Source organism: Leuresthes tenuis, unplaced genomic scaffold (genome assembly GCF_036924035.1).
Source record: "Leuresthes tenuis unplaced genomic scaffold, fLeuTen1.0.hap1 SCAF_23, whole genome shotgun sequence".
NCBI classification, from domain to species: domain Eukaryota; kingdom Metazoa; phylum Chordata; class Actinopteri; order Atheriniformes; family Atherinopsidae; genus Leuresthes; species Leuresthes tenuis.
Genome location: NW_027325377.1, coordinates 21,738,299 through 21,754,068, shown reverse-complemented (window position 1 = coordinate 21,754,068; position 15,770 = coordinate 21,738,299). Strand labels below are relative to the sequence as shown.

At 38.2% G+C, this 15,770-nt stretch overlaps 1 protein-coding gene across 4 annotated transcripts in view; it reads left to right on the top strand.

Moving 5' to 3' along the window:
• grm8a (glutamate receptor, metabotropic 8a) overlaps window positions 1-15,770 on the top strand; it is a 217,385-nt gene that overhangs the window by 182,886 nt on the left and 18,729 nt on the right. For all 4 annotated transcript variants that reach the window (XM_072377434.1, XM_072377432.1, XM_072377435.1 and 1 more), the window contains 3 exons: window positions 10,905-11,044; window positions 13,433-13,579; window positions 15,124-15,545. In XM_072377434.1, coding sequence (XP_072233535.1) covers window positions 10,905-11,044; window positions 13,433-13,579; window positions 15,124-15,545 — 709 coding nt within the window. The remainder of the gene's footprint in view (window positions 1-10,904; window positions 11,045-13,432; window positions 13,580-15,123; window positions 15,546-15,770) is intronic.

The following is a 15,770-nucleotide window of genomic DNA, read 5'->3' as shown; positions in this document are numbered from 1 at the left end:
AGAGACTTGACTTTGAGATGATGATCTGTATACCTGACTGAATAACCCTGGGGATACACAGAAATAGGAACGGAATGCAGTGATGAGGGGACTATCCAGCTGGGGTGATGGAATTCACCTGTTTATTATGACCTCAGGGAGAAAGCTGGACGATGACAATATTGGAGAACTAACTTGCTTGGAGTTGATGAACTTGACCAAGGCATTATTTTAAAAAGAGTACAAGAGAAGAACGTAACATAAGGTTACTGATCAGGGTTTTGGCAAGTGGAAGGGAGACTAAATTAGAAGATGGAATAAAAATATGGGCTACTGGCTTGGAAACTATGAAAGCTTGTTGGAAAGAGAGGCCAAGAAAGTGCAGGAGCAATGGAAAAAGTTGTCAGGAAGGAAAAGAAAAGAAAAATGAAGTCTGCTTTACCAGTAACAGCTAACAGGAAATGGGGAGAGAAGGAAGAGTCATTTGCAGCCTATTCATTTGTCCAGGAAAGAAAAATGGCGAGAAACCCAGTGCATAACAAGAGTAAAAAATAGAGACATCAAATACTCCAAGAGCTTATTAACCTTCAAAGAAAGGGAAAGACACAGAAAGGATGGCCTGACTGGAATATGTCATCTTTACTTTGGTTTGATGACCTAAACGAGCAAGAAACTACAAGAGCGCATTGACAAGAATGAATTTTGTGTTATAGCTCGCATGACTCAAAAGAAATTAGGAAAAAGATGACTGAGACCGAAATGGCCTGAAAAAATTTGAGCATATCTGTGTTGAGAGAAGTAAATGGGCCAAGTGTACAGAAAATGAAGTGATGCTAAACTTTCCTTGGTCTGGGAATCAATCAATCAAGACTTTATTCATATAGCACTCTTTAAACAAGAGTCATTCAAAGTACTTCAACAAGAAACATGATAAAAACATGACAAATTTAGAAATTAAAACGCAGGTAAAGGCATAATGAAACAATCAAATGAATCAAGACAAAAACAAGCACTGTAGCGTTTGTATATTTCAGTCAGTTTAATGCTACAAAAACAGTTTGATATTCACACTTGTCTGTATTTCTTTATTTTTCTTGTTTACCTGGCTCTACATCTGCTTAAAAGATGACCCTGACTTGTCTATACTTCATGAATGTGAGTGTCAGAAGATGCAACAGAAAAGAAATAAAAGGGACTTTGGCTTTGCTAAAGACCTAAAGAATAACCTTGTCTGTCAGATGAGGTGTGTTTGAGTGACTCAACCACACAGAAACACAAATGGTGATCTGCACACTGAAAGCTTAGAAAACACTGTCACTTCACAGTGATGTAGCCTTAAAGATCAAGGTAACACACACATAATGAGAAAGTTCATGTAAAGAATACAATTTCTTTGTTGTTTTAGTTTATTAAGTATGGAGTTAGATTTTTAGGCAATCATTCGAGTTGGCTGTCCTCAGACAAAACTGGCAGATTGATTTTTATAACTCATTATGGTGTTCCCTGTTCTGAACTACTGTACTGGTTAATTTTCTGGTTCTAGCTTTAAACTTTAGGGACAGACAGCTCCACATCCTACTTTATAAGAATTATAGTTTTTTCCTATATTTCAAACAGTTCCTTCAGATGATCTCATATGTAACCTAACTATCAGCTGATACCACGTTTGAAACGATACGTTATGGTCTCACAGACGTAAACAGAAATCTGCAGATTGACACAAAATCTAATTACTTCTTGATGCCTACTTAAGAACAGCAGGAAGTGAGCACTTTATTTTTTTTAAGCTAGCGTTTTTCTGAGATATTGCACGTTTACAGTTCACACCACACAATAAGGTCCTTAGATTCGCTGTTGTAGACTGCAGTTGCATTGTTGAATACGGTGCACATGCTGAGAGAAACAGACGGGCGTTGGGAGTTGGAGTGAACATATAGGCTGTAATCAACCATGAATTGTTGGTCTAGTCATTGTCTTCTCAGAATTATATTGCCTCTTGACACCACAGTGGGCTATTTTTGCAATAGGATGATTTGCAGTGAATAATTTCAGATAAGTAAACAGTGAGAATAGAGTTGATATGACCGCAATCAGACAAGAGCCATATTGTATACAGTAGACACACACGTGTCCACACAGACACAACAACATTGTCGAATTGGAATTTAATTGAGTTTAGAAAATGACAGACGGGAAAGATAATTTGTTGTTGCACATTCAAAGATAACACTAAAACTTACTTCTGCATTAATTTATTTTATTTTTTTCTGACACCGCACATATATTTTTGTCAGGAATGTGTTGTTGACGAAGATTAGATTTAACCGTATGATTCTGTCAGCTCTTTGGGAAATTGGAAGCACTCCTCATCAGCTGGCAAGCCAGCATTAAGCTTATGGATGTAACTGTCCATATCCTCTGAATATTTTTATTTTAATACCAAGTTTGTGTTGTCCTGCTGTGCTATAGCATGAATAAAATACCTTATAGATGGATTCATAGATTAATTGATGGAAGAGCTGTTGACAATGAAAGGTGATAAACAAAGAACAAGCTTTACGAGATACAGCGCCATGCATATGTATGCCTCTGCAGGTCAAAATGTATGTTAAGTAGCAAATAAAAAAAAGATTACCCCATTCTCAGGGGATGTGAGCATAAAGATGCTCTCACTTTACTTCAAGCCTTATCATAAAGTACCAACAGAGGAAGCAAAGTTTAGCTTAGTTTTTGGTCAGTATTCACCAACATGCCCTTTGGCAGATTTTACAGCTTGTAAAAATACTTTTTCTAAACATCTGAGTCTTTCATTCTTGTTTGGTAGATCTGTTCATTCTGCCTCAAATCTTTTTCTGAGAGATTCATGAGCCATCTTAGGATCTGTTATCCGTCTTTCCACAGCTTTTCACTGATGTTTAGCTCAGAATCTGTGGAAAAACCTTCAGCTTATGCCTCTTTTACTAGTCTGCTGTTGATTTTGATGTTAAAGGATCATCATTGTTGAAGCCATCTTCTTTGATCTTCAGCTTTTCTTTTCAGATTATGCGATGTTCACTGGTTTTTATATGAACTCTTTCTTTCATCTACACAAAAGACATTTCCCATGCCGCTGGGTGTCAACAGCTCATTACAGCCCGAAAATTCTATTTTACTTATCAGTCCACTTGACTCGTTTTCAAAATGCATCGGAATGGTTTTGATGTTCATTTGAAAGCTCTTGACATTGTTTACAAATTTGTGGTGAGGATGCAAGTGTTTTCTTCTGATTATTTTTCCATTAGGGTAATATTCATGTAGGCGCTCTGCGTTTGAACAGTGTACCACCAGTCCGTAGTCTTTAGTCAAATTACACTAAAGGTCAAACCCTGACTTTGTAGCCATCCTTTGAGCAACTCTCAGGAAGTTTCTCGGTCTTCCAAGCCTCATCTTAATGGACTGGGTAGTTAAATGATTTATCAAACACGGTGCATTAATGTTGTGAAGCAATGTATCAAAAACCAAACCAACATTACCTAACCAGTATTTTTTATGCTTATACTGTACCAAGCATTGAGAGAAAAGAAAATAGAAACCAAGCATGTGGATATTTGTAAATGAAACTCCCGACTCGGCCTGGACCGTAGGTTTCATGGATCAAAGTCGTGGATTTTGACCGCTTTTGACCTCCGTCTGAGGTCACTGTCATTTGTTCAGAAGTGAACACCTTTAACATGCCATGAGCTTTAACATAACAACAGAATTTTAAACCACAGGATGAAATAGTATTGGAATGCTGGGACAAAGTTTGATGAGTGAGTTTTTTTTATTTGTTTTTTTTGTCAGTTGTAAATGACTTTTTCTTTCTTTCTTATTTTTTCCAATTTACATGAGGATTGTGAACAAACCATGGCCCTAATACTATTTAAAGCCTTAAACCTTAAAAGTCCTGAAAGCGCAAATATTTTTGGGGTTGACAGAAGTTTTTTGAATGGCATTCCTTTCCTTTTTTGCACCCTGAAACAGTCCATTTCATATGATGCAACAATATTTGATAAAAAGTTCACGTTCAAGCTTCAACTTTGAACACATTTGGAGATCGATTAATCACTTTAACAGAGACAGAAACTTAACAAGGGACTCCCAAACTTTTACAAGCCACCATACTGACAGCTGATGCCCTGTTTGTGCATGTATGTATGTATATATATTGAAAGGTAGAGTATATAATGCACATTGTTATTTAAAATCTTTATTTTTCCATTTTGAACAGTATTTTTTCTAATTCCAGTGAGGCAGGGTATGATATAATAATCTTTTTATTATTATTATTAACTTGTGTACTTGTGCATAGGAAAGCTAACAAAAGGCTGGGTGTTTTGTGTTTCTCGTTTATTTTCACACAACAGTCATTTAAAAACCAATAGATGTACTAAATAAGTCTAATATTGGTTTCAGCATAACCTGGGCTCTCTTTTATAATTTGTTTCCCAGCATTTTATTCTGCCAGGCAGTCATGTAACTCATTGTTTCTCATTTGTTTTTTCTCCTCTCCCTCGCTCTCATTCTCTCTAAATTGTATTTCTACCCCCTTTCAGGCTGTTTTGTCTCTTTTGATCAACTTTACTGCCCTCTCCCTCTTGTTTTACTTCTCCTTATTCTTTTCTCCATCCTATTTTCACTGAGACTGCAGATCATGACACAAATATTGGCTTCCCAAATGAGCTGTCTGTAATTACTTGAGATTGCTGTAGAAAGCTTGCCTGTGTGTTTTGTGTGTCCATGTTAAGTATGTCATTTCACTGAAATACCTTTTTTTTTCCCCCTTGCTTCACAGTCTCTCTGCTCTGGCCCTCCTCCTCTCCATCTACATATCACCAAAGTAAAGTGTTTTATTCTCATATACAAGGACTGTTTAGTAGATATATCTTCTAGAACATTTTTTGTTTCCCACTTTTGCTCTTTCCTCAAGTTTTCAGAGGGACAAAGTCTTTTTTTTTTTTTTTTGCTCTTTCGATGAGGCACACTGAGAACAGAAATGCTGCAAGGAGAGATCGTTTCAGATACATGGATGGATATACAAATTGAGGAAGGAAAGTTAGTGCTTTGAAAATGTACAAAGAACAGGAGGGGAAAGCCAGTTTTAGAGATGGTGAGCAGAGGGATGAAGCAAAGCCAGAAGGTAAAAAGGAGAGGGTATGGAGCAGCTTTGAACACGAGAAGAGGAAGGAGAAGCAGCTGTTGTGGAAGTCTTGGGCATGAGGGCAGTTTTACAGCAATCTTTGGAAACCAAATTGGAAAAGATCTAAAAAGAAAAGGGAATTTATCTGTTTGAAAATTTGGATGATAGGCGAACAGAGAAGTAATAGTGACTAGAATTAAGCAGCTGCTCAGACTCAGTTACCTCCTCCGCTGGAGACTGCTGTGAAAATGACACTGTTTCTGTGGCACGAGTTCAGGCTTCATTATCACTTTTAGTCTGTCATTTCATATTCTCTTTCTGAGTTTCTTTAACTGTCTGTCTTTCTGTGTTGCTCTGCCCTATTAGCGCTATCGATGCATAGCACACAGATGGGTTCCTCTTGGCACAAAGTCAGAACACACGCACAGACTCATGTTTTATTAATGCGTGCCGCAGTGTAGTTTTTGCATTTCCCCATCATAAACATTTAGTTTCTTGTATGAAGACTTGCTATTCACCCATATTTATAAAGAGAAAAAGGCAAGGCTTCAGGCTTTTTAACAGCCCTTCTGCTTGTCCTCTAATGCTCTGTCAGCCCATCCCTCCTTTTTTTCCTTTTGTCTCACTGCATCTCTGGATCCAACACCAGCAGGAGAATTGAGGCTTTACAGTTGACAGTTTTCACCTGACTGTTACTTTCTGTGTTAGCCATGTTTTTTTGTTTTTTTTTTAAATGCCACACAAACTGATCTCAAACTCTCTGTTGTCCTGTTTTTTAGCCTCAACAGTTCTTCCTGTTCCTTCTTTCTCTTTGCATTTTCCCTTTTCTGGCAAATAAAAAAAACACACTATTTTCAGTTGCCTTGTGATGCATGTGATTTATATTTCCATTCTCAATCTTAATTTACCAGTCTGTGTTTGCTTAAAAGTTGACGTGTGTTTGTGTGTGAGGGTTTCATGTACGACTTCATGTACCCACCTTCAGGTGCACAGAGAGAGATATACTGTCCTTAGAAGTCAGAGTCAGGTTGGCTTGTGAGCTCGATTATAACCATAAAACATCCAACAACCAGCATTTCCTATAAAATATTTATGAAAGGAAAAAAATACAATACAACCATATGATTATTTAAAGTTTATCTTTTCAGTTTTTTATGTATAGTTGCTCCAGAATTTCTAGATTGTGTTGCTTGAATTCTGCATTTTATTATGTATATTCATATTTATTTCATGTGGTTTTTATCGATATATTTTATTCATCTTGTTCTTCTGTTGATTTGCAGTACATTTGAAACAGATTCTTTGGGTTTCGGACTGTATTTATATATTATGTGTGCACGTCTTTGGGGCTTGGCCTTTGTCATTCAAATTTGGTTCTTGACTGTAATCCTTGTATCTGTAAACTATGGTTCCCATAGTTACCCGTATCTTCAATCGGACAATCCTTTTACATCTTCGGCCTGGGACAGCCACAAAGCTATATGCACAATCCATCTTAAAAGTTTTTTTTTCTTCTTTTTTCTCTTTGATAATGATTTTATTCTAGATGCTGGTTGTATGGTGACCCCTTTGAATGCCACATTAGAGGTGTTCTGCAGGTTTTTTTCTGTATCCATCTGTCACAGATCAAATTTCTACCTGATTTTTATTCATCTTTTTTCACTCATTTTATTCAAAATGTTGTCAAGACTGAGTACAGAACAGACTTTTAGGTAATGACAAAATCTTCTGCAGTGCAGCATCTTTCTTTGAATATTATAGCATACATAATAGGAATCATTACAACATGACGTGGTCTGTTGCCAGGGTGACAGGTGAGTCAGTCAGTTTTCAAGGTTATGCCAACTTAAGAAGTTGATATAAGTTGATATAAGGCAGCTACTACACAGAGACACTGTGCAGCTAGAGTATTTTAACATATTTACATGCAGCACTTTTCTTGTTGGACTATTTTTCTTTAACTCATCCAGCTCACAATTTTACTATTATTAAGTCTTCCTCATGCTATTATTTAATTTCAATAGTGTTGTCAAATAAAGCAGCTTCACACATTAAAGATGACATATTGTGAAAAAAATTTTTTTTTCTTCCTTAAGAACATACATTAGGGTGTCTGAAGTTGGAAGCAAGTGTAAAACTATCCAAAGTTTGACTACCTTTGTTTGAAAGGTCCTAATTTAAAGAGCCAATACTTCTTATGTTTACTCCACTTCTTCTACATAGCCTCAACCTCTGAGCCCCAGCCACCCGCGTCTGCCCTGCTACAGCATTGAAGCCAGCTTCATGTGAAAATCTTCTGCTGTCAGCTGTACTGAGGAGCATGCAGCTTACATCTACCACCAGTCTCAGATGATATAAGAGCCTAGTGGATAAACTGTATTTGAGGGTAATGTTCCAGCAGAGTTAGCTAAAGACTGTATGTGCAGCAACCACTTTAACATTACATTATTTTTTCTGATAAAGATGTAGGTTCCCAACTAGCATGCCCATGCATCTCTTAAACCAGCACAATAAACAAATGGAGGACTGTCAGCTACCTGTTTTCCATCATATTGGCTAAGGTCCTGCCACATTCATAGTATACGTTTTTAAGTAATTTCTGCTGTCTCTAAAAGTGTGCTGTCTTAATCTTACTTTCCCTCCTTTCTCAGAAAAGGCCAACAAACGGTGCAGAAATCGAATAATAATTTCCCTCTCCAGATAACTGCTGTCATTAGAGCAAACAGGCTGCTTTTGTTATGCATTTGCTGAATTTGCGTGCAAGAATGCCTCCACTCCAGATAGTTTTTTAAGCAAAGATATTAGATTGCTCTAAAGGGAAAAATCACGAGAAACAGGAGGATGGAGTGTAAAAGATTACATGTTAATCACTGGATGTCGATATGTCTCTTTTTTTTGTGGGATTGTGTGTTTTTTGTAGAGTAGTTTGAAATAACCTGTCAGCCCAGTCAGGTATTTGATGATGATAGCACAGTTACTAGGACTACTAGTTGTCTTGGTGTTGCAGCTAGCTGCTGCAGCTTTAGAACAGTTGGATTGTTGATGCACAAATTCATCTCACCAAGCTTAAAGCTGTCGGTCACGCAGGAGTTCTGCTTTGTTCATCTGACTGGTAGAAGTTTGCTTGTGATGTTAATATATGTTAATGTTTCATTCAGTCACCTGCAAATAATTCTTAAACTTCTCACTACTCTGTTCCTGAGGATGACATCCCAGATAGTTCTGTGAAACAAGCAATCAAACGGGTTTGGATAAGGGCTTTAATACCATGGTGCTGATGATTAGGCTTCTACTGTAAGATTGGCATCTGTTTTCCTACTCACTACCTTACCTCTATGGAAACAAGGTTTATGGAAACTTAGCTTGAATAACTGCCAAATTCTCCATCTCAATGCAGTTCTTTGCGTTTTTTGACATCAAGGGTCTAAATAACCTAAAAAGTATAATTGTGTGGAGGGTATGAAGTTAAAGCAGGAGGGATACTGGGTCCAGTTAGGCTGTACCTCTTTTAGAGACAGACCCTATTCATAATGTCTGGCATCAATAAGAAGTTGAGACATCTACTTTGGTCTCTATCGATTCATTCTTCCTCCATTCATCTTTCTTACACTCTCTCACTAAGGTTTATTATCCTTCCTGTTTGCTCTCTGTCTTTTACCTATTATCTGTATATCTCATTATTTCTGCTCAAACTGAGAGAGCAATTACTACTTTGTCTTCTTTCTTCCTCTCACCTTTCATTTCTGTTTTCCATCTGTCTGACCAGTTTTTCTCCTGTCTTTTAATGCAATTGTTTCTCCCTTCTCCTCTTTTCATCAGTTTTATTTTATGCTTCTGGTCAGTTTTTTTAAAATTATTATTATTACAAGCATTTTCTCTTTTACCTTCCATTACATTTAAGTTGATATTTTCTCTTTCTGGACCATTCTTTTCTGCCTCTTTGATACTCCCCACTGCCTGTTTCGTTCTTGGTTTTCTCGGTTTTCAGTTTCACACAGACCCTTCATGGCTCAAAGCAGCTTTTTTTTGTTCATCATCAACGCACCATATAAATGAGTTATTGTACACAGGTGAAATTTCCATAGTGCAGTGTTCTCTCCTCATGCACACTGTAATTGCATTTCCCTCATGCTATTCCAGCTTCAACTGCAAGATTTGATTGTATCGCTACATACAAGAAAGATGGCGAGTAAGACAAAGTGAGGTGAATAAAGAGTTTGTGTTAAGCCTTATTGGTGGTGAGAAAACCAAAGCTGGGAGGACGCAAACTTATCCATGTGTACACACATTCAATTGCATCACTCTACAGCCCACACAGGCACATGCAGGAACAGCACAATTTAGAGTAAAGACGAGGCCTTTGCCATCATAACTCATAAAGATGCTGCCTGAATAAATATTACCTCAGTAAATCTAGAATTTTACTGTAACATAACAAACCTGGTTATTCATATATCTGATTATTCTGCAAAGCAAGGCATACAGAAGCACTGTGGGAGCACACTGAAATGAACACTTGTTTTCATGGCATGGATTATGCTACTTAAAAGCCAACGTATGATAATCAAGGCTGTCACATTTGTGTATGCTTTCATATCACTTGTCATACCTTCAATGCCTGATGACTTTGACATGAATGTAACATTTGATCATGCAGTCCATTATAGTTTAATTTAAAGTACTGTAGGCTTTTCATACCATGGTAGATGATTCTTTAACGCAAATGCTGTAAAAAAAAAATAAAAAAATAGAAGATAAAAAAAAGAAAGAAAGAAAATTAAAGTTGCTTGAAGTCTGTTGCTCAGTGTTGACAAACCAGGTCACAGAAAATAAGGGGTCACAGAGTTTGATGTTACACCATTTCATTGACGGTACAAACTGCAGCTATTCTAGTTTAAACTGTTTTCAGTTAGTTAGAGTTGGTTGGTCGTCCAGTAATGGGAAGGTTGACACCTGAAGGGTGTCAGTCCACCTCTTTGCCACAGCCGAGGTGGCACAGTACCGCCATGCTCCCTGGATGCTGTGATTGGCTGCCCACCGCTCCAGTGTATGGCACCTGTCTCTGTGTCTCTGTTAGTGTGTGTGACCCTGTGCATGTGCATATATATATATATATATGATCTTGAATTACTTGAGATTATTTTAACCCTTTTTCATGCCGCTGCAGCGTTTCTACACCAATAACATTTCAAGTGACCCATGACATTTGTGCATGACCATTATGTTTCCTAAATGTGCATTTAGGTATTTGATGAGGTGTATTGTGTTGTAGATAAACCTATGATATTTAAATATCAGCAGTAGTATACTGCTGGTATGAAGAACAGCCTTTTTTAGTTTGTTCTAACTGAACATTTTAAACACTTTTTTTTAATTTACTAGTGACTGATCTATTTCAATCTTAAAATTGATTTAGATACTTTAAGTTCTTCCTACTGTTTCTAAAAACCTGGGTGGCATGTTTATTTCTCAAAAAACAGTTCATCATTCTTCACTGAAAGCAATAGAACTTAAGTTGATGGCACATTAACATATTTGGAAATGATAATCATGGTAATTTTTACTCTCTTTGTTTCTAGCAAATGCAGCCAGAGATCTTCCATGAATTCATAAAATATTTGTCAATTAAATCTCATCGTTATGCTTCGTCCTTTTCAGGATTAGAAGTCATTCCTGTTCTGATCAATCAACAACTGAGCCACTAGACACCAGTCATGTAATAATCACTGTGTTAAATCACAAAGCTGATGTTCTGTTATTGTTTTAGGAAGTGCCGGTACACCAGTGGTGTTCAATGAAAATGGAGATGCTCCGGGAAGATACGACATCTTCCAGTACCAGACCACCAACAGATCCACTACCGAGTACAGAGTCATCGGGTCCTGGACCAATAAATTACATCTCAAAGTGAGATTCCAGCACAGACACAGAGACAAATATACCTTACATTTGCTCTCAGAAAACATAACACAATAAAATATAAACTAAATGTTGGTTTCAAACTGGGAAAATCTAACAAAACTTGGTTAAGAGAACCCAAACATTATAAGCAAATATATTTTTCAGTTTCAGTAATTCAGATTTGTCCTAATCTACAGTTATTAAATAGAAAACGGAGTATATGGTTGAAGATGTGTCCAGTTTTCCAAATGTTGGGGCAGCTGTAGCTCAGGAGGAAGAGCAGTCGCCCACCAATCGGATGGTCGGTGGTTCGACTCTGGCTTCCCCTGGCTACATGTTGAAGCGTCCTTGGGCAAGACACTGAACCCCACGTTGCCCCCCCAGTGTATCATTGGGGGTATGAATGTGTGTGAATGATTAGAAAAGCACGTAGTTATGAATCTTAAGACGTGCTGTATGTGTGAGTGGGGTGAATGCGGCATGTAGTGAAGCGCTTTGAGTGGTCAGTTAGACTAGAAAAGCACTATACAAGTACAAGTCCATTTACCATCTTAGTACCCGACAGATAACTCCATAACTCCAATACGGTACCAGATACTCCAAGACACCCTCAGGTGTTCTTCAGGCGTCAGGCGTCCACACCCTGACAGCTCGTTTTGCAGGTGGTCATAATGTTATCTAAACTGCATCTAAACTTCATTTGTTAATTCCAGCATTGCAATTTAAATTAGCTAAATACAGGAGCTGTTGTCCGTGCAGGGGGGTTAGTGTTAAAAGCCTGATGCACCCTTTCTGTTGAAAGTTTCTAGCATTCTTTTGAGTGGAAACATTTGAGCTCAATCAGGTTGGATGGGAGCATTGGTGCATTGCCATTTTCAAGTCTCTTCGGTAATGCTTCAATTTTTTTCGATCTATACTCTGCCTGGGTCCCCCCAGGATTTTCGCAGTTTGAGTCCCCATGTCCTCTTGGCAGTATGCTTTGGATCTTTTTATCTTGATTTGTCATATTGGTGTTATTGTTTGTAGATTGACAGGGGAAAAAAAAGTCTGAAACATAAACTGTGGCGCTGTACATATCCTTGCATCATAAATATTAAAACCCCCAAACTTATTGCATTGTGTTTGTCAGTTGTTCAGTCGCTTTCTTGACCCTCACACACAAGCAGGCACATAAACTCTTTGAGCACACTGAAGTGCTGCATTATAAATCCACCCAGGACTTCATTAGAAAAGCCAGATGACAGATGAGAAGACTAATGGACGCAAAATGCTTCCTGGCTGATGAATGGTCTGGCAAAGTGGGAGCCTGCGAGAGACTGCAGCAGTATGAAGGACAACGTGCAGTTCAGACACACGCACACGATTAGACACTTTGACAGCTGACGAACCAGGAGATGTCTGTAATTTGTTTAACAACCCAGTTGTGTTTGAAGTCACAAGACTTTCTCACAATCAATAATCAGTTTGAATGTTGATCAGATTAAAGAATGACGGGTCTTTGCTGTTGGAGAGGAACTGCATGTCAAGTATGTAGATTTTAGGTCAACTGTGTGGTCTAACATGCAGTGTTTAATCTATTTAAGTTCAATCAGAATTATAAGAATTGGCAATTGATGACTTACAGGTACAAGAATTGGCCTTTGTTGTTTCGGGTACTGCATGATTTATTGTTGTTGTTACAAAATACGTTTGATTGTGTGAATGTAAGGCTGTGATTAAAAAAAGTTTTCCATTAAAAAGTGAAAAAATGAGGATCTCTTAAATACATTTACAATCAAGTTGTCATCATCTAATATTGATGTTTAAATTTGTATACTTCTGCTTTAAGTCAATAATCAGATCCAGTAGACTCTTTCTTTACCTGATGATTCTGCCAACAGACCTCAGGCGCTCTCTGGTACTCTCAGACTTTCTCTTACACTGTTGTACACATTAAAACAAATTTAAACCCACACACACAAACCAGGTATATAGAAAGCTCAGGGATTCACTCTATTGCCAACTTGACACAAGCACAAACAGACAAAATACACACATTGAGAAACATATGCACACAAACGCACACAGAGAGTGATACAGATGGCTTATTTGTGCCAGATCTGATTATGGTCAGATTGCTTGCTGTCAGACTAGCTGGCTTTAATTCCGTGCCTGAAAGTGCTCAGAAAAATGATCAGAGGGTCTGCTTTTGCTAATTGCTCTCAAACACCCCCTCAAAGCACACTTTTTGCTGGTACGCAGAGTGTTAAAGGACCGTTAACACAAAGTAATATGAGCTTTAGCAGATGGCTGGCAGTTTTTCTGCTGGATTATATCCCGTGAGAGAACAGATTTTATTTAGCCATTTATATGCACAAATAATTGTGTACTTGAGCATGTGTACTCTCCTCTCAGGTGGAGGCCATACGTTGGAGGACGGGTGACCCATCTCTCCCGGCCTCCGTATGCAGCATTCCTTGCCGAGCAGGCGAGAGGAAGAAAGTTGTGAAAGGTGTGCCGTGCTGTTGGCACTGTGAACGCTGCGAGGGATACCAATATCAGGTAGAACACTGAGAAAGAAACAGAAATTCAGGAAATAGAGTAGATTCTCTGAAGCTTTTAATAACGATAAGGCCATTCAAGTAAAACACAATTTATTTTTCCTAAAGGGAAAAGTCTTTATTTGTTCAGGTTTCTTGATACTGGAGACCTTTTATGCTGTGTGCTTTACAGTTTCCTGAAATATTCATTCACAATTGTCTCAAACATGAATTGTTTTGGGGATATTACTGAAAATAGTGAAGCACTTTTTTTTTTCCAAGGGTAAAACCAAAATAGAAACTGTCTGATGGAAGCATTGCACTCAGGTGGTCAGTAGCTGTGGAATTTTGTATAATCATTTAAACTTGTTTTTTTGCATGAATTCTTTTTCTCTGCCTCTCTTGGTCTTCTACCCGCCTGGTTTGTGCAGTCACACCAAAAAAGACACATCCCTTACTTGCAAGTGAAAGCCCACATAGCTTCTTAACAGTTTACTGTTATTTTCTGTCAGGAAAAAAAACATGTACATCATGACCAGATGTCTAACGTCAGTGGAACTTCCTGTACCTGCTTGACAAATGAAACACTATTAACTCGAAGGCTCTCACAGTAAAAAATTAGACTTGTTTACAGACTGCATGTGTTTTTTCAGAGAGCAGTGTCCTAACTCCTGCTCCAAAGAAGAGTTGTGATGTGAGCTTTTTGTTTCAAGTCATTTAAGCGTTAAAAAAAAGTAAAAGCTCCTCTTAAGTGCCCCACTTTGAATTTATGTATGCAAGAAAAAAATCCCACAGATGCTGTTAAAGAAAATGAAGAAGGTAATGTGTGGTTGGGGAAAGGGTCTGAACGCACATTATAAAGATACATCTCTGATATTGATTATATCTGAGGGACAGTGTGGCAGCTCATCATCCTTCTCATCAGGTTAGAAAATTACAGAGCAGACGAATGTATGAGCAAAGAGTGTCCTCGCTCAGGAAGCAGTACAAGACGGAGAAAACATCTTTCTTAACAGCAGCAGCTAACTATCGTCAAAGTGAGAAGTCAATACACATTCATTCATTTATTATGGAATCAATCTGTTGGTACATAACTGTGGGTGGAGAAGAAGCATGACCAAAATGTGTGAGAAGAAAGTACACCCTCTTTCAATTAGAAGGTTTTACAGATCAGCACAGAAAAGCTGGGAATAAATGTCTGCAAACCTGAATAAACTGAAGCAACATTATAAAGGACTGTCTGAATATTGATTATGTCATACAGAAAATGATTAATTTGTTATTGCAGCAAAAGATGGTTCTACAAGCCAATGAATTCTGTACTTATTTTTTCACACAATGCGTTTTCTTTTTTGTGAAATAATGACGATGTAATTTCCCAGCGTGGAAAGTGCATTTAGATTGAGTTTATGCTCTGACAGATTGTATTACGTTTGGAAATTATGTACTTATTAGGCTGAAAGTATCGAGGCTGATCTAATCCATGACCAAATGTGTTATACTTTTTTGACAAATTAGTGCACCAGTTACTCTTTTAACACTTATCATTGACACTTTCTACCTTAGGCTTCAGAGTTCACCTGTGAACTCTGTCCATATGAGATGCGACCTGATGCTAACCGCACTGGGTGTGTTCCGATCCCGATCATCAAGCTGGAGTGGCACTCCCCCTGGGCCATCTTCCCTGTTTTCATCTCCATGCTCGGGATCATCGCCACATCTTTTGTCATTGTGACGTTTGTTCGGTACAATGACACGCCCATCGTTCGAGCATCCGGGCGAGAAATGAGCTATGTGTTGCTTACGGGAATTTTCCTGTGCTATGCCATCACGTTCCTGATGATCGCCACACCAGATGTGGGCGTGTGCTCTTTCAGGAGGATTTTCTTAGGCTTGGGGATGTGTTTCAGCTATGCTGCACTGCTCACAAAGACCAACAGAATACATCGCATCTTTGAACAGGGGAAAAAGTCTGTAACGGCACCCAGGTAACTAAACAAAAACATCTGTCTGTCATCAGGCGCACTCTGTTTGCCCTTGTGCATGTTCAGTACATCGGTCTAGTGGCAGTAACTGTTGTTGTGATTGTTGTTTTTTTTGCACTCAGGTATGTGTAGTCTCTCAAACACTTAACCTCTACTTCCTCCCTATTAAGCAAAGTGCAATCATTGCTCATCATTTATCTGTCATGCATTATGTATGCGAGTCATGAG